The 21561-nt window shown below is 40.9% G+C and overlaps 1 protein-coding gene across 2 annotated transcripts; it reads right to left on the bottom strand.

The window, feature by feature from the left end:
* Positions 1 to 527: 527 nt before the first annotated feature.
* On the bottom strand, positions 528 to 21097 carry LOC118401987 (cAMP-dependent protein kinase catalytic subunit beta). 2 transcript variants are annotated; one of them, XM_035799757.2, is made up of 10 exons: positions 20937 to 21097; positions 5295 to 5356; positions 4881 to 5009; positions 4396 to 4494; positions 4205 to 4287; positions 3862 to 3988; positions 3547 to 3642; positions 3306 to 3428; positions 2873 to 3037; positions 528 to 2097 (listed from the first exon to the last, which is right to left on the bottom strand). In XM_035799757.2, the coding sequence occupies exons 1-10, from the start codon at positions 20941 to 20943 to the stop codon at positions 1972 to 1974; spliced, it is 1017 nt and encodes a 338-aa protein (XP_035655650.1). In that variant the 5' UTR covers positions 20944 to 21097; the 3' UTR covers positions 528 to 1971. The 2 variants fall into 2 exon arrangements, with proteins under 2 accessions (XP_035655650.1, XP_035655649.1); XM_035799756.2 differs by lacking the exon at positions 20937 to 21097 and adding an exon at positions 9936 to 10294.
* Positions 21098 to 21561: the final 464 nt, after the last annotated feature.

Raw genomic sequence — 21561 nt, 5'->3', positions numbered from 1 at the left:
TTTTGGCATATTTCATTGTTCATAGAATGCAGTGTACTAAAGTTTAGACCCACATACAGTACTATTCAGCTTGAATTCTACATGTAATACATCTCCTACTTCCATACAAATGCTTCGACAGCTGAAGCAGCACACATTTTATTCCGGAAAGGTAGACATTTGTGAATTGTAAACAGTAAAACAAAATATTGACAGAATATCCTCTGAATTACTTTAATTTATTGCCAAACTCTTTGAAACGATTGCCATTGTTATGTCAGATCTAATATTGCTGGAAAATTACAGTATGAATAACTAAGTGGGCATATGCGTAAATGATCCAATACAGCTAGAATAGTTAATATTTGGTAAATGTAGTAGTAATTTAAAAAAATACATGAACATTTCAGTCATGATGTAGCCTCTTGGATGTTGTCCTGATTTATAAAGTTTGCCAGAAATAAGACCCACATATGAACACTCCTAGAGCAGTATGCCGTTATGTACACCACAAGATTACAACAAAAAAAAACATTCCAAACTTTGACACTTTTAAAAATAAAATTTATTAGCATCTCTAATGTGTATAAATAAAACATATGAAACAATGCATATACTGTACGTATAATGTAATGAGCTGAACAATGACTGGATTATGTGATACAAAGGAGCAGTCTTGTTTTTAGTTTTAGTTTTTTTGCCAGTATGTCTGTGAGAAAAAAACATGTACCTTGAAATCAAGCATTTTAAACAATACGCATACCTATAAGTTGCAACTCTACATTCTGTCATAAGAATGAAACAAACAAGGAAAGGAGAGAGGTCAAGAACAGCAATAGGGGAAAAACATGGAAAACAAATTGTCTTGTGATCCCTTCTGAGAAGCTTTTTAAAATGTTTTAGCATCAATATATTGTTATTAAGTGTGTACTGGTTCCACTAACAATGTTGAGGCAAAAGCCACAACACTATACACACTGAACTGATCAATTTAAAGAGTATATTTAACGCATTTGGAGCTCCACAAATTAATTTTTAAAAGGGTCCTTTATTAGCAGATCTTACATTTTAGGGACCAAAAAGCATTCAGTTTTAATCCATGGATTAAAATATGGTAAATTAAAAGGAGAGATTACAAATTCTAGACTTTCTCTGGCACAAACAGAAACAACAAATCACTGTTTTGTTCATTTCTGTTTGTAATTGGGTTCACCATTCTCTGTAATGACTTCCCTGTTACAGGGCCAGAGAATGGGCACTTTGTGGGGTGTTGGAATTGGCTCTCTAAGGCAAAAGGTAAAGAAAGGAAGGGACCTCTCTTCCTCGGTCACCCAATTAGTTGTATTTTGGTCATGCTCTTAACACTCAAGTCTTAGAGTGACAAACATTATACACAGAGGACAAATACTATTTCTGAAATATGGCCAAAACATTGTCCTAGTCCAAGGTGAGAATATGTTTTTCTTGAAAACCATCCCAGACTTGTAACAGACCAAGAATATAAACTTTTGACAACTAGAGGCAATGCCCTACAAAACCACACAATCATGTGCGATACTGCCACAGGCAAAATCGGTTTGAAGTTACACTGCGTGGACTTATAATATTCAATTGGCCTTTGTCTCATATAGTAACTCTGTTTCTGGTTCTCCTCCTAAAACGAAAAATATCACAGCTGTAAAGGGGAGCACAACATCCATGACAACAACAACTGCTACAAAGTTCAAAAACAGAGTGGGAAGAGTTTTTTTTTTTGTTTTTGTTTTTTTAAGGTGACGTGTTTGCTTTAATATGCAAGTGTGTGTGACAGTGAAGGTGTTATCATCGGCACCCAAGGATCATGGCGACCTCATTCAGCCTCGTGGAATGAAGGAACTACTTAGTAATAGTTGAACAATGGTCTCTGCTCCAACCCCAAGTCTTTAGAAGAGTGCAAAGATCCCCTTATTTTTCATGTGTGTTTTAGCCCTGATATATCCACGTTCACACGAGCTAAAACTCGGAAAACTCCTTTGCGCATTTTTCCGTTACGGAGACGCGGATCTCTTCCTCCTCATAGTCGTCGAAGTTGCTTGTGTCTCCAGCGCCTCGACACTTTGGTATGAACGGGGCTTCCACCTAAAAACACAGAGCAGCACAACCAGGAGAAGAGTGAGGGAGTTTGCCTTAGTGGAAACAAAGCCAGTACTTGATATTGTAGAGATGCCTAGGTAACGCCTCCTTTCAGCAAACTACTTCATGAAGTTATTCTAGTAAGTCAAATAGAATAATAATAATAATAATAAAACATTATTATTACGCCATATAATTACTTTTATTTCAAATTATTACAAAAGCCACAAACAATCTCATTAAATCATTGTTCAAAACAAGTATTAGGGCTAGTACTTTATCTCGTCTAGGCTGCAGAATGAGTTTCAAATCTGTAGGGCTTGTTTCTCTTATACATAAAAATACACATCAGTTATATTAGCACATTTGCAGCATTTTTTCTTCCATAAGGATCCTTCTGACCGTTTGTCTGTTTAAAAAGTGACAGGATTTCACTTAGTAACTATAGTAAAGCCTGCATTAAGCTAAATCAGAAAAAAACTATGGCTGATTTGGTGGGGGGGACAAAGAACATCTTTGCCTGTTTGGCAGTTGTTCGTTTTCAAGCCAAATAATACATGTGAACCAGCAGGCCGAAGTCACTTGCAGAATATGCAAAAAGATTATCAGGGCAAAGGATATACAGATTACAAACGTGCAATCATAAAAATCGCCCAACCCTACAATGCTCAAGAAAGTTCTACTGGACATCAATAAAATAGTGTTTCATAAAAGTTAGGTGCTAAAAAGAGCAATTCAACTTTGCATTGTTTGTCATCTTCCAACATAGCCTTGAACGTACCTTCCTCTCGTAGATGGCGATCCAGTCCGTTGTGGCGAACCACTTGTGTCCCTTGATGTCGTTTACACCGTTCTTCAGGTTGCCGTAGCGTTTGGTCAGGTCCACCTGCAGCAGGTTCCTCAGCAGGTCCTTCAGGTCAGAGCTGAAGTGGGATGGGAAGCGGACCTAAAGGGGGACACATGTTGAGGTTTGTCTAAATGGTAATGTATTGAGAAACGTACATTTGCTCCTCGTTAGCCCTCTAAAGCAAGTGACTGATTTAAGACGGAAGAGGCTTTCACAACAAACATAAGCCAAAAGCCAGACAAGCCTTCATTTGACAGTTAACTCCCACTGAGTTTAGTTTACTTAATGAGAACAAGACAGGTGTTCAAAATGTGTTAAACGTCAGGTGAAATAGGTTGGCCAGGTTGTAAAATGGACTTGTCCTTACCTTTCCAGACACAATCTTCTCATAGATCTGAATGGGCTGGTCAGCGAAGAAGGGAGGGTATCCAGCAGCCATCTCATATATAAGGACCCCCAGGGCCCACCAATCCACTGCTTTGTTGTAGCCCTACACACAGCACAATGACAATGTAGTTCACATTCAGATATCTAATCCAGGGAAACAAACTGTTGCATCTCTTCAAACGGAGTAATTTCATGTGCTGTGTGTCTGTCACGACTCCCACCTTGCTGAGGATGATCTCGGGCGCCAGGTACTCTGGAGTTCCACACAACGTCCAGGTTCTGCCTTTTACCCTCTTGGCGAATCCAAAGTCGGTCACCTGACCACCAAGAACACGTACAGTCAGTAAAGCAACATAGCAGAGAAAACACAACCCACCACTACAGTACAGTCCACAGGGAGTGATGTGTCCCGCAGTGCTCTAGTTGGGTCTGTGCTCACGAGTACACAGTACTGGCACCTCAAATGTTCTACTGCTGAATACCAGCATCTCTGGTGAAATATTGGCTCAAACTACAATGATCCACTTCAAATATACCTGGATGTAGCCGTGGTGATCGATTAGAAGGTTCTCAGGCTTCAGATCTCTGTAGATAAGGTCAAGTGAATGAAGGTACTCAAACGTCAGTACTATCTGGGCTGCGTAAAACCGTGCGTGCGGTTCACTGTGAAGGAAGAAAAGACAGAAGAATCCGTTAAACTGATGATATAGGGGCAGAAAATTAAACAGTTGTAATTAACTACATAAGCACTGAAACAAAGTATAAGTTACAAAATTATCCAAAACAAATGTTCTATCAACAAATGGAAAATCTATAAACAATCTGTAATCAACATTCTTTTGTGTTGAGGTGCAGAAATGTCAGCAGACAGACACTCACCTGAACCTTCCGATTCGTCTTAGATGTGAGAACATCTCTCCTCCTGGAACGTACTCCATCACCATGTACAAATTGGAGTTGTCCTGTGGAGGGACACAAATCCATACAGATACTTAGATGATAATAATTGAATAACCTAATAAATAGGCCAGATTGAAAAACACTGACTTTTTTGGTTTTGTGAACTGTACCTTGAAGGCATAGTCAAGTCTGACGAGGAAGGGAAAAGACACAGCCTGCAATATTCTCTTCTCGTTTAGCGTGTGTTCTATTTGCTTGAGTTTCACCACCTAATAGACAAGGAAGTGATCATCAGACAACTGTATTGACCAACAAATTAATTAATTATATATATATATATTATTTACTGTTAGTGATGGCATGACAAAACAGTACAGAGGTTGGGGAAGGGGTCCGTTTTTAAACTGCATTCCATTTCAGTAATGAAAATGATATAATAATAATCCAGACACTCACAAGTCAGATCATATCTGTGCTAGTGATTGGAGGGCCAGGCAGACATTACTGCCGCCAATCCTGACACTACACAATGATAAAGTACTTATGTTATGCTACAATCTAACAACTACAGTGTTTAATATCATTGTTGCCCTCTCCCCTTTTTTTTCTTCTTCTAAAAAAAAAAAAGGCCAGCTATTTTCCACTGGGCACCCACCTTTTGCTTGTCCAGTATTTTCATGGCGAAGAACTGCTCTGTTCCTTTATGTTTGACCAGCATGACTCTCCCGAACGAGCCTGTACCCAGGGTCTTTAGCCTGTCAAAGTCATCTAGGCCCGTCGTGCTCTGGAATGGGTAACACAAAACATACAAAGTGGATTAAGCATACCTAATGGATCGACCGCAGCAGCAATCCAAGTTTTTTACTCGGTTAAACTTAGATATTATTCACATCCTTTCTCCTCATCTCCTTTTCAAAACACATTGGTGAAGTACCTTGGACCTTCTCCCCCAATACGGTTGAGAAGGCCAAGAGAATGTGAGGAATAGCAGAAAAAGTAAATGAGAAATAATCCCCAAACCCTGGATTTGTAGCTCCAGGCAAGGCCTCGGAGCATTGAAACATCTCACCTGTGGTGGACATTCCCATTTCCGTAAGAAGTCTTCTTTGGCTTTGGCTAGAAACTCTTTCACTGTATGGAAGGTAGAAACACAGGCACATTTAGCCTATAGGAAGGAATTGTCGGTCAACGCATAATGATTGATTCCTAATTAATGACTTTCGCTTGCATGGAGCGGGCAACAAAGTACAAAGGAAATCTTAAATGGAACCTTATGTGGGAATTCTAGAAAGGTGCTGGGGATCAATAGTGACAAAATCAGTATGAAGTGAAACTTATTGGAGACAAAGATAGGTAAGGTGTAACTAACCAAACGCCCATCTGCATTGAACATCCACAAAATACATGTACGGAGTAAAGGGAAACAAACAAAACAGTTCTGTTTCTAATGATACAAAACACACCAACCAAGACAGGCAGTCTAAGTAAGAAGTGAAGCCAAGAGCCCTATGTCATGTTTCTGTTTTTTTAAATGGAGAGGGAGGTGTAAGAATTCACTAGACAGGAGGAGAGACTGGTCCCTCATGAAGCATGAAGAGCTCTTGAGCATCACTTTCTTTCTGCACTGACTGTGCATTAGGGCCTAATACTGTTGAGGGAAAGGCTGACACTCACAGCATTGTTTTTGACGAGCAAGGACAAACCAACATACATGGAAAAACATAGCAGACAGCAGATATCCAGAATGACAGAATGCAGATGACAAAAACAGAGGTTTTGGTAATGGTTTTAGCAGAATATAGATTGAAGCATATAGTGAACCTCTACTACAAGCCAAGCTTGGGTTAATTTACAATAGAATCTTCTGTCATTTTGGGCATCTAGTGGAAGAATGGGCATACCAAAAGTCTCTATAGATCACCCAAGGATTTGCAGGAACAATCACCCACATGGATGGGATGATGTGGAAGAAAGAGACAGAAAGAGATAGATTTATGTACTAACAACAAGTATATCAGATCAACAAACATGGACCATATGCAGTGAAGAACAACAGAAGTTGACAGCGAAGGAAAGAAACAGTAAGAGAGAGAGAGAGTAAGTTGTCATTCTAATCCTGTGATTTAGTTTGACACAGAAAAACAAGACTGTAATAAACAGACTCATGTGAGTATGAAAAAGTCACAACATGCATGACAGAATTACTAGGATCGTATGATCTGTAGTAAACCGAATGCTTCAATCAATGTGCAGTTCTTTTTTAAATTTTATATAGGCTACTCTGTATGTTGAACCCCTAAATATCCTACATTACCCTGGACTGACAAGTAGACTACTGTATTGTAGGGCCTGAACCATACCAGTGTCACAATTTTTTACATGGCAAAAATAAAAACAAAGCAGACCAAACTCTTTGGTACTTTAAAAACCTGCTGTATGTAAAATATTGTGTGCTACAGCTTGGAAAATAAATACACGTGATTCTGGATGACAACACAATGATGTACGTTTCCAACATTAGTGTTGTTTCCCTAAAGAAGTAAATCTGCTTCATGTTTTGTTTCCTTGCCACGATGCTAAGGAGTATCGTGATACTGGTATCATCCCTGCTCTACTGTATGACATTCAAGAAGGCAATATACGACCACATAGCTAATGTAAATGTTTACAGTTTTGACAAGGCACCAGAACTGGTCATGGTTTACTGTACTGAATGTGAATCGAACCTAGGCTAATGTAACAGGGTTAGTTATGTTTACACTTACAACTGCAGAAATGTGTATTTAATGTTCATGTATTATAATTGGTTGGTTCAAGTCAGATGTCAATAAGGTGTAGTGTCATTGGCTAGGCTTGCAGATAGGAGATTGCGAACGTAAATTCTTCCCAGTCTGATAATTCATGCAAGAGGTAAGTCACATTGTGAAATAATGTATTCTATTTACATATTTACAATGTGTATAAGTTAGTTCACTATGTACATTTCCTTATGTATTTATACACACACACACATGTACAGAACCCATTATATATTGGGGGCTTCCAGTGATGTGCTTTTGTATGCATGTTATTGCTGTACGAGTGATTTAGCTATGTCCTAAAATGTAATGGTAGCATTAGCTCCCTGCTAATACACTCATGCTAAAATCTGCAGCCATCAACATAAAGCTAAGCACATCTTTGTCTATCATCACAGGAATAAACAACAATCAACTGGGATCTGTCTAGAAATGCTTTATTATACAAAGCAAGAATTAGGAAGTGCGATCAGATCTGTTACACCAAGTGTCCAGTATTGTATAGTAGAATGTACACCTGAGTACAGTAGTACAAAACAGTTGTTAGAGATGAGCAGCAATAAGCTTATATTTCTAGAACATGGTTAGCTAATGTAATGGTTTTCCATTGAAAATGTGAGGCTAACATGTTTATAAACATGGAAGGCTGTGACATTGCCTCAGAATTCAGTGTCAGAATTAGTCTATTCAGCATGACTTAGTTATTGTGTCCACTCCCTCCCTCCCTGCCAAACTGGGAGTGTTTTGACATCTCCCAAGAGCCAAGACAATGAGTCAAAGGTGCTGAGGAGGTTAGCAGGCTAGCGCAACACACACATGGGCTATTATCAGGAACCAGGTTGCTGGCTCTGAACAGCAACAGGCCACACAAATCTGTAGCAGCAGCAGCAGCAGCAGCAGCTCAGGGAACTGTATCAGCTTAGACAGGTTTAACACTAGAAGCTTGGGAGACTGGGGCTCATGTCAGAACTAGCAAGAAAACAAAGTGCAAGCTTTTGGTTGCACTGATCAGATCAAAGAACATAGCTTGCTTCCTGAAACACAGGAAGATACCAGAGGCTGGCCAGGTTCCTGTGCCTCTGCCTGGTCTCTTCCAACACTTCAATAAATCTCATATGAACAGATTAGCAGCATCATAAAGTAACAAAGCTTTTAAACAACCCAGATGCATTTAAGTACTACCTACCATAAATATGTTAAAATATGACCATACATTTTAGTCTACAAAAAGTGAAGTGGATGGAACAGCATATGCAAACTCACAAGTCAGTGGCATTTCCTGGACTCACTTGCGTGAGATTACTTTGCTGCATGCAGTTCACACAAATGTAGATCTGGACACAAACCAATGTCTCCATGGCTGTATAGGCCTTCATGGGAAACATTTAAAGTTTTATCACAGCATGCTATGCATTGATTATCAGCATACGTACGTCAAAGTGTACCATTGCCAATTAATACAACCCCAGTGCTAGTTGCGTCAAAGCTTGTAATACCGCTTATCCTCTGACGAAGGTCTGATGACAAGCCCTTCCAGTCAATGACAAACTGTGCTGTGTGTATCTGTGTCTGAGTGGAGCTTCACATCACTAAGATTAAACAAAGACTCTAAACAAAAAAGACTTGTGAGATAAGTCACTTGGGGAGGTTGTATTACGGGCCTGGTTTTATGAATGAGAAGAGGGCATTTGTCATTTCTTCACCATATTTGGTCACTGTTTAGCAGTGCGCAAGGGGGTAGAGGGAAAGCTGTATATATGCAGCATCTCAAGATGTGGTGGTAGAGGCACAGTCTGTTAATTGAAAACTATTCAAACTACTTATCCTTATTGTGGTTAAACTAACATGTCATTTAAAAATATATATCTACAGTTTATATTTGCAGCATTGGAGTGAACTTCCGGTTGCTAACAAATAATCTATCTTCTTTAACTAGTAAGATTACAAGTTAGCTAAAACATTTCTCTGGAACCTACAAATGCAATATCAAAGCAGGCCTTCATAACTACTCAATTAGACCACCACACGTCAGATGGTCCAGACTTTAGCTGACTGGCTATAAAGCTAACGTTACTGCTAGTAGCTGGCACTGCACATTACTCTGGCTTGGTGATGTCTCACGGGCCTGGTGATGGCTAACGTTAGCTAACGCTGACATAAAACTAGCTCTCATTGACGTTACCTAGGTAGCTACTGACAGCAAAATTGCATTCAATACAACTCGATAGCTAGCTATCTACCTAGCTAGCTAGCATCCTATTCGGTCTGGATACGATAACTAGAGGCTAGGCCCTTTCCCAGCTAATCCCCCCGGTATCGTTAGGCAGGCACAGTAACGTAAACCGTTAGGTTAACGAATATCTTGCTTGAGAATTGCGTTTTGGTTGCCCGATAATAACTATATAGAAACATTGTTGTTACACATTACCACTCTCTAGTTAACGTTAGCGAACTAGTTGGTTGCTAACTAACAGTAGCTATCAAAGTGAGTCCCAGCCCCGAATAAGGTTGCCAATGACAACAGAGAACGGGCTAAAAACGTCCCACACTAGCTAACTTACTAACGTTAGCTATAACATTAGCAGCAAGATAGGCATCTGGATCAGATTGTAACAACTTAGCCACATAGTTACTAAACCATCTTTGATTTTGCTACATATTCATTTGTCGCTAGCTAGCTAGCTAGGATTAATTCACAAACCATTTACTATACCCTGCCTCGCAACATGTTTATGGTGAGTGTGTCATTAATGTAAATGTGCACAACATCAGGGATAAGTGAGCTAGAGCACACTCCTGATTGTCAAAAAACCTGTCCATAAAATGCTTCAAATGTCAACATTACATTAGCATGCTAACTGGCTAGCTAACGTTTGCAGTATAGATAATGCTCAGCGACCATCCCAACTCACCGCTCTCAAGCTCGTTGCCTTTCTTGGCGGTAGCAGTGTTTCCCATCGTATGGAAGACACAGTGGTCGCTTAAACTGCGGGAGATGGTGGTAACGCTAGCTAGATACACTGCGTGTTCCCCTCGTATTCGTCGAAGCTAGCTACAATCGTTATTTTGGATCTATATAGATCGATATGTTACAGCCAAATATGAAAAGAGCCCAAATCCCCGTTCACTACCCCCTTCAGATATTACCCTTCCTAGCTCTTCTCTATCTCGCTAACATGCAGCTAGCGGTCACTGATATCACTTCTCCCCAAAGCATTCGTTGTTGATGGCTTGGTCAAAGACGTTCTGTGTGAAGAGATATCTCACCCAATCTTCTTCGGTGGAGTATAACGGCGGTTGGAATACAATATTAATGGTGCATTACTGCCACCAACTGGACTGGATTATAAATCCGCTACACGTTGTTATACAAAAAAAAGGACATGTAAAAAAATAAATGACTCTGCCAACTAACCCTACACTCATTAAAAACCCACCACCTCATTCCACTATTTAGACCCTATCTGATCCTACACCAGGCCAAAGGGCTTGGAGGACGGGACACTACAATTCAACACACCCTGTAACTTTTCTGAAGTAAAATCTCGTAAACCTAAGTACTTCTATGCAGCTCTCACCACAACACCTATTTTCTGTGATTTGCGTTCCAGTCCTGTGATACAGTTGATAATCATGAAAATGAATGCTAAAAAGCCAACCTTACCGAAGCACATTTAATTCGTAGGCCTATTACTATGTACTTGCAAAATTCTACTACTCATTCGTTACCTCATAGGATCAAATCAAATCCAATGTTATTAGTCACATGCGTCGAATACAACAGGTGTACACCTTACCGTGAAATGCTTACTTACAAGCTCTTAACCAAAAATGCTGTTCAAGAAAGTTAAGAAAATATTTACTAGATAAACTAAAGTAAAAAATAATTAAAAAGTAACAATAAAATAACAATAATGAAGCAATATACAGGGGGTACCGATAACGAGTCAATGTGCAGGGGTACAGGTTAGTCGAGGTATGGGTAAAGTGACTATGCATAGATAATAGACATTGCATAGCAGCAGTGTAAAAACGAATGGCGGGGGGGGTCAATGTAAATAGTCGGGGTGGCCATTTGATTAATTGTTCAGCAGTCTTATGGCTTGGGGTTAGAAGCTCTTAAGGAGCCTTTTAGTCCTAGACTTGGCACTCCGGTACCTCTTGCCGTGTGGAAGCAGAGAGAACAGTCTATGACTTGGGTGACAATTTTTTGTGTCTTCCTCTGACACTGACTAGTTAAAAGGTCCTGGATTGGCAGGAAGCTTGCCCCTAGTGACAGAGGGGCCGTACGCACTACCCTCTGTGGCGTCTTACGGTCAGATGCCGAGCCATTAGGGTTGCACATTTTGGTGAAAATTCAGAGGTGGAAACTTTCCGTGGGAATTAACGCGAATATTTGCAAATTACAGTGCCTTGCGAAAGTATTCGGCCCCCTTGAACTTTGCGACCTTTTGCCACATTTCAGGCTTCAAACATAAAGACATAAAACTGTATTTTTTTGTGAAGAATCAATAACAAGTGGGACACAATCATGAAGTGGAACGACATTTATTGGATATTTCAAACTTTTTTAACAAATCAAAAACTGAAAAATTGGGCGTGCAAAATTATTCAGCCCCCTTAAGTTAATACTTTGTAGCGCCACCTTTTGCTGCGATTACAGCTGTAAGTCGCTTGGGGTATGTCTCTATCAGTTTTGCACATCGAGAGACTGACATTTTTTCCCATTCCTCCTTGCAAAACAGCTCGAGCTCAGTGAGGTTGGATGGAGAGCATTTGTGAACAGCAGTTTTCAGTTCTTTCCACAGATTTTCGATTGGATTCAGGTCTGGACTTCGACTTGGCCATTCTAACACCTGGATATGTTTATTTTTGAACCATTCCATTGTAGAATTTGCTTTATGTTTTGGATCATTGTCTTGTTGGAAGACAAATCTCCATCCCAGTCTCAAGTCTTTTGCAGACTCCATCAGGTTTTCTTCCAGAATGGTCCTGTATTTGGCTCCATCCATCTTCCCATCAATTTTAACCATCTTCCCTGTCCCTGCTGAAGAAAAGCAGGCCCAAACCATGATGCTGCCACCACCATGTTTGACAGTGGGGATGGTGTGTTCAGGGTGATGAGCTGTGTTGCTTTTACGCCAAACATAACATTTTGCATTGTTGCCAAAAAGTTCAATTTTGGTTTCATCTGACCAGAGCACCTTCTTCCACATGTTTGGTGTGTCTCCCAGGTGGCTTGTGGCAAATTTTAAACAACACTTTTTATGGATATCTTTAAGAAATGGCTTTCTTCTTGCCACTCTTCCATAAAGGCCAGATTTGTGCAATATACGACTGATTGTTGTCCTATGGACAGAGTCTCCCACCTCAGCTGTAGATCTCTGCAGTTCATCCAGAGTGATCATGGGCCTCTTGGCTGCATCTCTGATCAGTCTTCTCCTTGTATGAGCTGAAAGTTTAGAGGGACGGCCAGGTCTTGGTAGATTTGCAGTGGTCTGATACTCCTTCCATTTCAATATTATCGCTTGCACAGTGCTCCTTGGGATGTTTAAAGCTTGGGAAATCTTTTTGTATCCAAATCCGGCTTTAAACTTCTTCACAACAGTATCTCGGACCTGCCTGGTGTGTGCCTTGTTCTTCATCATGCTCTCTGCGCTTTTAACAGACCTCTGAGACTATCACAGTGCAGGTGCATTTATACGGAGACTTGATTACACACAGGTGGATTGTATTTATCATCATTAGTCATTTAGGTCAACATTGGATCATTCAGAGATCCTCACTGAACTTCTGGAGAGAGTTTGCTGCACTGAAAGTAAAGGGGCTGAATAATTTTGCACGCCCACTTTTTCAGTTTTTGATTTGTTAAAAAAGTTTGAAATATCCAATAAATGTCGTTCCACTTCATGATTGTGTCCCACTTGTTGTTGATTCTTCACAAAAAAATACAGTTTTATATATTTATGTTTGAAGCCTGAAATGTGGCAAAAGGTCGCAAAGTTCAAGGGGGCCGAATACTTTCGCAAGGCACTGTATATTAATATAATTTAAATGTAAATGTTTTTTTGCATTGGATATATTTACCATATCATATGGAGACAGAAGCATAAACCTTTTACCTTATCATAAGTAGATATATTGCAAATTATTCAAACCTTCCAATATAAATGTAAAAAGCTATTTAGTTACGAATTAAATGAGTTGACTTTACATGGGATGATTTCACTGAACAACAAAAGAAAGGGAATATTTAATGATCCCCAATGATGCATCGCATCTCCCAAAAACGTTATCGGCATACATTTGTAAAATGATAGTCTAGGAACTAAAGCTTTGGTTGTCTTTCTCACAGGCTTCCATGTCTTCTCCCTGGACCTCCTCAATATCCACCTCTTGAACATCCGACTCTGAGGCCTCATCTTCACTGTCACTTTCCGACCTTGTTGAGGATGGTTTGTTGTCAGGCTCAAAAAGCCTAAAATTTGCCCTGATGGCCACCAATTTTTCAACCCTTGTATTGGTCAGCCTGTTGCATGCTTTGATGTGTGTGTGTTCCCAAACAAGAACAAGTTGCGCTCTGAGGCAGCTGATATTGGTGGGATTTGGAGGATGACAGGGGCAACAGGAGAAAAAGCCTCAGATCCACAAAGTCCCTTCCACTGGGTGGCTGATGAGATACAGTGGCTTGCGAAAGTATCCACCACCCCATGGCATTTTTCCTATTTTGTTGCCTTACAACCTGGATTAAAATAGAGTTTTGGGGGGTTTGTATGTATCATTTGATTTACACAACATGCCTACCACTTTGAAGATATAAAATATGTTTTATTGTGAAACAAATAAGAAATAAGACAAAAAAAACAGAACTTGAGCGTGCATAACTATTCACCCTCCCAAAGTCAATGGATGGATTCCGCTGATGTACAGTAATCTTTAAGTCATACCACAGATTCTCAATTGGATTGAGGTCTGGGCTTTGACTAAGCCATTCCAAGACATTTAAATGTTTCCCCTTAAACCACCCGAGTGTTGCTTTAGCAGTATGCTTAGGGTCATTGTCCTGCTGGAAGGTGAACCTCTGTCCCAGTCTCAAATCTCTGGAAGACTGAAACAGGTTTCCCTCAAGAATTTCCCTGTATTTAGCAACATCCATCATTTCTTCAATTCTGAACAGTTTCCCAGTCCCTGCTGATGGAAAAACATCCCAACAGCATGATTCTGCCACCACCATGCTTCACTGTGGGGATGATGTTCTCGGGGTGATGAGAGGTGTTGGGTTTGCGCCAGACATAGAGGTTTCCTTGATTGCCCAAAAGCAACATTTTAGTATCATCTGACCAGAATACCTTCTTCCATATGTTTGGGAAGTCTCCCACGTGCCTTTTTTCTTTCTTTCTTCAAGCAATGGCTTTTTTCTGGCCACTCTTCCATAAAGCCCAGCTCTGTGGAGTATACGGCTTAAAGTGGTCCAATAGACAGATACTCCAATCTCCGCTGTGGAGCTTTGCAGCTCCTTCAGGGTTATCTTTGGTCTCTTTGTTGCCTCTCTGATTAATGCCCTCCTTGCCTGGTCCGTGAGTTTTGGTGGGCGGCCTTCTCTTGGCAGGCTTGTTGTGGTGCCATATTCTTTCCATTTTTTAATAATGGATTTAATTGTGCTCCGTGGGATGTTCAAAGTTTCAGATATTTTTTTATAACCCAACCCTGATCTGTACTTCTCCCAACTTTGTCCCTGACCTGTTTGGAGAGCTCCTTGGTCTTCATGGTGCCGATTGCTTGGTGGTGCCCCTTGCTTAGTGGCGTTGCAGACTCTGGGTCTTTCAGAACAGGTGTATATATACTGAGATCATGTGACAGATCATATGATAATTAGATTGCATATAGGTAGACTTTATTTATCTAATTATGTGACTTCTGAAGGTAATTTGTTGCACCAGATCTTATTTAGGGGCTTCATAGCAAAGGGGGTGAATATATATGCACACACCAGTTTTTCTTTTTTCCCCCCCCCTGAATATTTTTAAATAAGTACTTTTTTCCCATTTCACTACACCAATTTGGACTATTTTGTGTATGTCCATTACATGAAATCCAAATAAAAATCTTTTTCAATTAAGGTTGTAATGCAACAAAATAGGAAAAACGCCAAGGGGGATGAATACTTTTTCAAGGCACTGTATGTTGGCACGACTGACATATTGCATCCCCAAAGCCCTTGCTTGGAAGTGTACTTCGCCAGACTGCCAAGAACCTTGCCCTTATCCAGGCCAAGGTGGCAAGACATGGTAGTGATGACACCATAGGCCTTGTTGATCTCTGCACCAGACAGGATGCTCTTGCCAGCATACTCGGGTCCAACATGTCCAACATGTACGCTGCGGCATGTATGGACTTGAGGCAGAAGTCTTCACACTTTTTGATGTACTTCAGAACTGCAGTTTCCTCTGCTTGGAGCAACAGTGAAGTGGACAGGGCTATACAGATTTCTGCTCTTATATCTATCTACAAGCAGAGTCTGAACATCAGACAGGATGGCATTGTCTCCCTCAATCCGTAGAATGGCTGCTGCTATACTGTAGGTTTCAGGAGTTTCAGGCTGCTTACCACTCTCTTCCAACATCCATGATCCAGGAGGATCCTCTTGATGGAGCTGTCCATATCGGCAGACTGTGATATGGACATTTCTTGGAGAGAATCCCTTCCCCTCTAAGAGACTGTCATACATGATGGCAACACCACCCCAACGGGTGTTGCTTCAATGTGGTGCTCTTATTCTTTTCACTTTGCTTGGTGAGGTAGATTGCTGCTATAACTTGATGACCCTTTACATACCTAACAATTTCCTTGGCTCTCTTGCAGTGTGTATCCATTGTTTTCAGTGCCATGATGTCTTTGAGGAGCAGATTCAATGTATGAGCAACATAGCCAATGGGTGTGATGTGAGGGTAGGACTCCTCCACTTTAGACCAAGCAGCCATCATGTTCGCAGCATTGTCTGTCACCAGTGCAAATACCTTCTGTGGTCCAAGGTCATTGATGACTGCCTTCAGCTCATCTGCAATGTAGAGACCGGTGTGTATGTTGTCCCTTGGGTCTGTGCTCTTGTAGAATACTGGTTGAGGGGTGGATATGATGTAGTTAATTATTCCTTACCCACAAACTTTCGACCACTCATCAGAGATGATTGCAATACAGTCTGCTTTCTCTATGATTTGCTTGACCTTCACTTGAACTCTGTTGAACTCTGCATCCAGCAAATTAGTAGATAAAGCATGTCTGGCTGGAGGGGTGTATGCTGGGCGAAGAACATTCAGAAATCTCTTCCAATACACATTGCCTGTGAGCATCAGAGGTGAACCAGTTGCACACACAGCTCAAGCAAGACATTCATCCACATTTCTGACTACGTTCCTCCATTGAGTAAAAACTTCTGATTCCAGGAGGACCATGAGCTGTTGCTATCGATAAGGTTTCTAATTCATAATTTTCACCACTAATAGAAGTAGAGTGACTTTTGTCAGAGGTTGCATGTTGTGAGCGCTGAGGCAACTTTATGCACTTGGCCAGATGATGCTGAATCTTTGTTGCATTCTTCACATATTTGGCACAGTATTTGTAAATGTACACAGCTTTTCATTCTACATTAGCTGCAGTGAAATGTTTCCAAACATCAGATAGTGCCAGTGGTATTTTCCTGTAAAGATTTTTTTAAATGAGTAAAGAAAATAATAAAAATAATCAACAAAAAAATCCATATAGAGTTAAATAGTTAAGCAGTTAGATTAAACAACTCCTTTGTAAGATAAATGTTTTAAAATGAAACATGTATGGAAACACTCCTCAGTTTGCAGGCTCAAGCACGGTAGAAAAAACTAACTAGCAGAAATTGTTAGCAAGTTAGAAATGATTTAAACACACTTTGTTGTAGGCTGCTATTTACTAGTTAACAAAAAATAATGTATGTAATATACAATATATTCAGTATTGTAATAAAAACTTACCAGAAAGCATGTGGTCCTTGGCTCAGACAGTGTAGTAGTGTGGGCTCAATAGCATCTCATTAGTGTGCAAGATCTTGAGAATCAGTTGTACATGTGATGGAAGAGTGCACTGCACATGTGATGGAAGAATGCACTATGCATGCAGAGGGTTACAATTCCATTAAATGGCGATAGTTTAACCAAAATATGCCACAAGACCTAGAATTGCCTTATGTGTATCCCACAAAAAAGGTTCACTGTTATAAGCTAACTTTTTGGATGAATTTAAGCAAAATTCCCCAAATTCCAGGGCTTAACTTCCCATGGAAATTTACCTGAATTTCTCTGACCCTTTGCAACCCTAGTTGCCATACCAGGCGGTGATACAACCGGTCAGGATGCCCTCGTTCGAGCAGCTATAGAACTTTTTGAGGATCTGGGGACCCATGCCAAATATTTTCTCCTGAGCCAGAAAAAGGCGTTGTTGTGCCCTCTTCACAACTGTCTTGGTGTGTTCGTTGGTGATGTGGACACCAAGGAACTTGAAACTATAGACCCGCTCTACTACAGCCCCGTCGATGTTAATGGGGGCCTGTTGGTCCCGCCTTTACAGTAGTTCACGATCAGCTTCTTTGTCTTGTTCACATTGAGGAAGAGGTTGTTGTCCTGGCACCACATTGCCAGGTCTCTGACCTCCTCCATATAGGCTGTCTCATCGTTGTCAGTGATCAGGCCTACCACTGGTGTGTCATCAGCAGACTTAATGATGATGTTGGAGTCGTGTTTGGCTATGCAGTCGTGGGTGAATAGGGAGTACAGGAGAGGACTAAGTATGCACCCCTGAGCAGCCCCTGTGTTGAGGATCAGCGTGGCAGATGTGTTGTGGATGCGGATGTTGCCTGTAATCCATAGTTTCTGGTTGGAATATTTATGTACGGTCACTGTGGGCACGACATCGTTGACGCCCTTATTGATGAAGCCGGTGACTGAGGTGGTATCCTACTCAATGCCATTGGATGAATCCCGGAACATATTCCAATCTGTGCTAGCAAAACAGTTCTGTAGCATAGCATCCGCGTCATCTGACCACTTCTGTATTGAGCGAGTCACTGGTACTTCCTGCTTTAGTTTTTGCTTATAAGCATGTATCTGGAGGATATAATTATGGTCAGATTTGCCAAATGGAGGGTGAGGGAGAGCTTTGTATGAATCTCTGTGTGTGGAGTAAAGGTAGTCTACAGTTTTTTTTTTCTGGTTGCACATGTGACATGCCTGTAGAAATGAGGTAAAACGGATGTAGGTTTGCCTGCATTAAATTCCCCGGACACTAGGAGCGCCGCTTCTGGATCAGCATTTTCTTGTTTGCTTATGGACTTATACACCTCATTGAGTGCGGTCTTAGTGCCAGCATTGGTTTTTGGGGGTAAATAGACGGCTACGAATAATATAGATGAGAACTCTCTTGGTAGATAGTGTGGTCTACAGCTTATCATGAAGTACTCTACCTCAGGCGAGCAATACCTCGAGACTTAATATTAGACATTGCGCATCAGCTGTTATTGACGAATAGACACACACCCCCGCCCCTTGTCTTACCAGACGTAGCTTCTCTGTCCTGCCGATGCACAGTAAACCCAGTCAGCTCTATATTATCTGTGTAGTCGTTCAGCCACGACTCGGTGAAACATAATATATTACAGTTTTTAAAGTCCCGTTGTTAGAATAGTCTTAATCATAGATCATCCATTTCCAATGCACTTGATCCATCTTCCTCTACTTTATTCATTGTCTCTGCACACGACACCTTCTGCACAACTCTGACCCTGGCAACTTCAACCTGCCTCTCTCGCACCAGACACTTCTGAGCCCCAGCACCATGGACACCCATACCCCCCCCCTCTTGAGTCATGTGTGTCGTAATTATTTCAGCGCTTAAAGCATCAGACAAGCTCAGTGCATACAGTTGATTTTATTTTATACACATAGGGTGTATGGAAAAATGGGCGTTTTAAAATGTAGGTGTTACGCTCGTCGAAACGATAGGACCAAGGTGCAGCGTGGTAGGCCTACATTTGGTCTTTATTTAAAATGAACACCTAAAAACAACAAAAGGAAAATGAACATAACGTTCAGTAGGCTAAACAGAGCTGTACAAAAACAACATCCCACAAAACTAAGGTGGCACAACAGGCTGCCCAAGTATGATTCCCAATCAGAGACAACGATAGACAGCTGTCCCTGATTGAGAACCATACCTGGCCAAAACATAGAAATAAAGAACATAGAGTTTCCCACCCGAGTCACACCCTGACCAACCAAACATAGAGAATAAAAAGATCTCTACGGTCAGGGCGTGACAGTAGACCAATTGATTGGCCGAAAGAACAGACAACTCTTGGTCGAACAAGATTTACTTAAGTTGGCGGCAACCCAAATTAGACTATAGTAGAAGTAGTAGTAGTAGTAGTTGTAGAAGTAGGGAAACGTTGTTCATTACAACTCGTCACGCAACATAACAAACGTTGAATCAAACTGAACGCACCCATTCAGGAGTGTAGGCCTATCAAACCTCAAACCTGGGTCCCTGCCAACTGTCAATCCAACATGTTATTACACCAAGAGTCTCAAACATTTTGACAATGTTGGTAGCTAGCTATGTGTTGTACTAAAATTGTTACCTCATGCTTAACCTCAGAGGTTGTTTTAAAATTCAGATATCTGCATTTTCAAATCGCACACCATATACAAATCTGCATTTTAAAACATTTCACCTGTGTTTTATATTAAAAGTCAAAGTGTTTTTTTGCTTCAATAGAGTGATCAGGGGCGTGCAACTATAGTTTTGCTACACAGAAAATACATTAGTGTAACACATTAGGCAGAAATTAGCTTCATTTTCATCCGATGACAACAGAAGTGCAACGCTATTTGGCTAGTAGCCACACAAGTAAATGAGCTTACAATGAAAAAGCAAGATCTTTCTTGAAACAATGATGCATGGCCATATTTCTATTGTTTATCATAAAAAGAATGTAGCCAGCTACATGTCCTACTGTTTTGTTTGAAGTTCATCTTTCTTGCATTTTACAGAAAAAAAGTACAGAGAAAGGTACCAGAGATACGCAGCTACACATCAGTCCGAGCGCTGTCTGCTGATAGAATGTCCATTCCTAAATTCTCATCTGAGTGGAGAAGTGCAACTGAATTACACAATTTGCCTTAAAGCAGAGCAGAAAGTACAATAAGAATCATTTTAGATCTGCGTTTACAAAATGCAGCAAGATATTTCTTCTGTGTTTAATTTATTTTTTCTGCGCAGAAGTCAAGACAGTACCAGCAAACATCTTCAAGGCAGTACCTATGTTACTACAGGACTGCATTCCAGTGGCTTCAGTCGCCATCCCACCTCTGATACCAGTGTAGCGAATGGCAAGGCAGGGAAGCAAACCTGGGTTGCTGGCAAACCCTCTTGCATCCTGCCAAGAGGGCTAACCAACTCAATGGTAATTGTAACATGAGTATTGTCAAAATAGCTAGCTAACGTTATTTATCATCGGTATGATGCTCCTGGGACATCAGCTAACGTTAGCTAGGATTCAAGGTCTATGCCGGGACAACATATCTAGGTAAAGTTCCCCTGTATAAAACAATGAAGCTAGTTGGCTATCTACATCCCATGTATAAACATTTGAATTTCACTCCCCATCCCATGTTACAGTAGCTTAAGTATGGTTGGATAGCCACAGATGGCTCTTAGCTATAATGACCGTTAGCTACATGTAGCTACCTAACAAAACCTAGCAAGCTAACGTTAGCCCTAGCAACATTTAGAATGAAATAGCTAACGTTACATATCTGTTTCCTTGCTACTTGACATTTCTCAGTCAAGGTGCTAAAAGTTCGCTAGTTAATCAATAAACACACCCCTACCGTCCATAATGAGAGATGCTTGCCTCCTGCTTTTGCAACTAGCTAGCTAGCCGCCAGAAGAAAGTTGTGTGTTGTTGTTCGGATCGTTCGTCTACTGCATAAACAGTCATTGGTCTGCTGTTTGGCGCCGAATGGCGCGTGTCTTTTGGCTAGTAGTAGAACACATCCATGCGGCTCAGTTAGGAACGACAGCCAGCTCTCCACAGCGTCAGGGTGACACATTCCACAGATGACCATACTCAAAGGGGTGTTAAGTGTTTTGGAAATCTGTTCTAACCTACCGTGATCTGTGCCTGTCTAAAATGTATCCAATTTAGGAGCCTTACAGAGACCGGGGAAGTTATAGTTTTGCAAACAGGTGGACCCCATTCAATGAATTCTGTGATTTTTAAAAATGAAAATACGGGTATTTTCTCCTGAACTTGTCTAAACGTGCAACAGCAAGGGGTATGAAAACGTATGCACTCAAGCAATGGGGTTCATCAATACCTTGTGGGATTTGAGGACTGTATTATCACAGATCTTCTAAACCATACTGTACTGTCTTTAGGGGCAGCGGGTAGCCTAGTGGTAAAACCGTTGAGCCAGTAAAGAATCCCGGTGGTGACAAGGTACACCTGTTGTT

The sequence above is a fragment of the Oncorhynchus keta genome, chromosome 23 (genome assembly GCF_023373465.1).
Source record: "Oncorhynchus keta strain PuntledgeMale-10-30-2019 chromosome 23, Oket_V2, whole genome shotgun sequence".
Taxonomy (NCBI): domain Eukaryota; kingdom Metazoa; phylum Chordata; class Actinopteri; order Salmoniformes; family Salmonidae; genus Oncorhynchus; species Oncorhynchus keta.
This window is presented reverse-complemented; position numbering and strand designations above follow the sequence as displayed.

Bases quoted from the DNA above. Each gene is read 5' to 3' on its own strand.
- LOC118401987 (XM_035799756.2), bottom strand. From the start codon at position 9,981: ATGGGAAACACTGCTACCGCCAAGAAAGGCAACGAGCTTGAGAGCG. The intron at 5,010-5,294 runs GTGAGATGTTTC...TACCCATTCCAG, and splicing joins AATGGGAATGTCCACCACAG to AGCACGACGGGCCTAGATGA. The intron at 3,643-3,861 runs GTATATTTGAAG...CTTGGTGGTCAG, and splicing joins ATCACCACGGCTACATCCAG to GTGACCGACTTTGGATTCGC.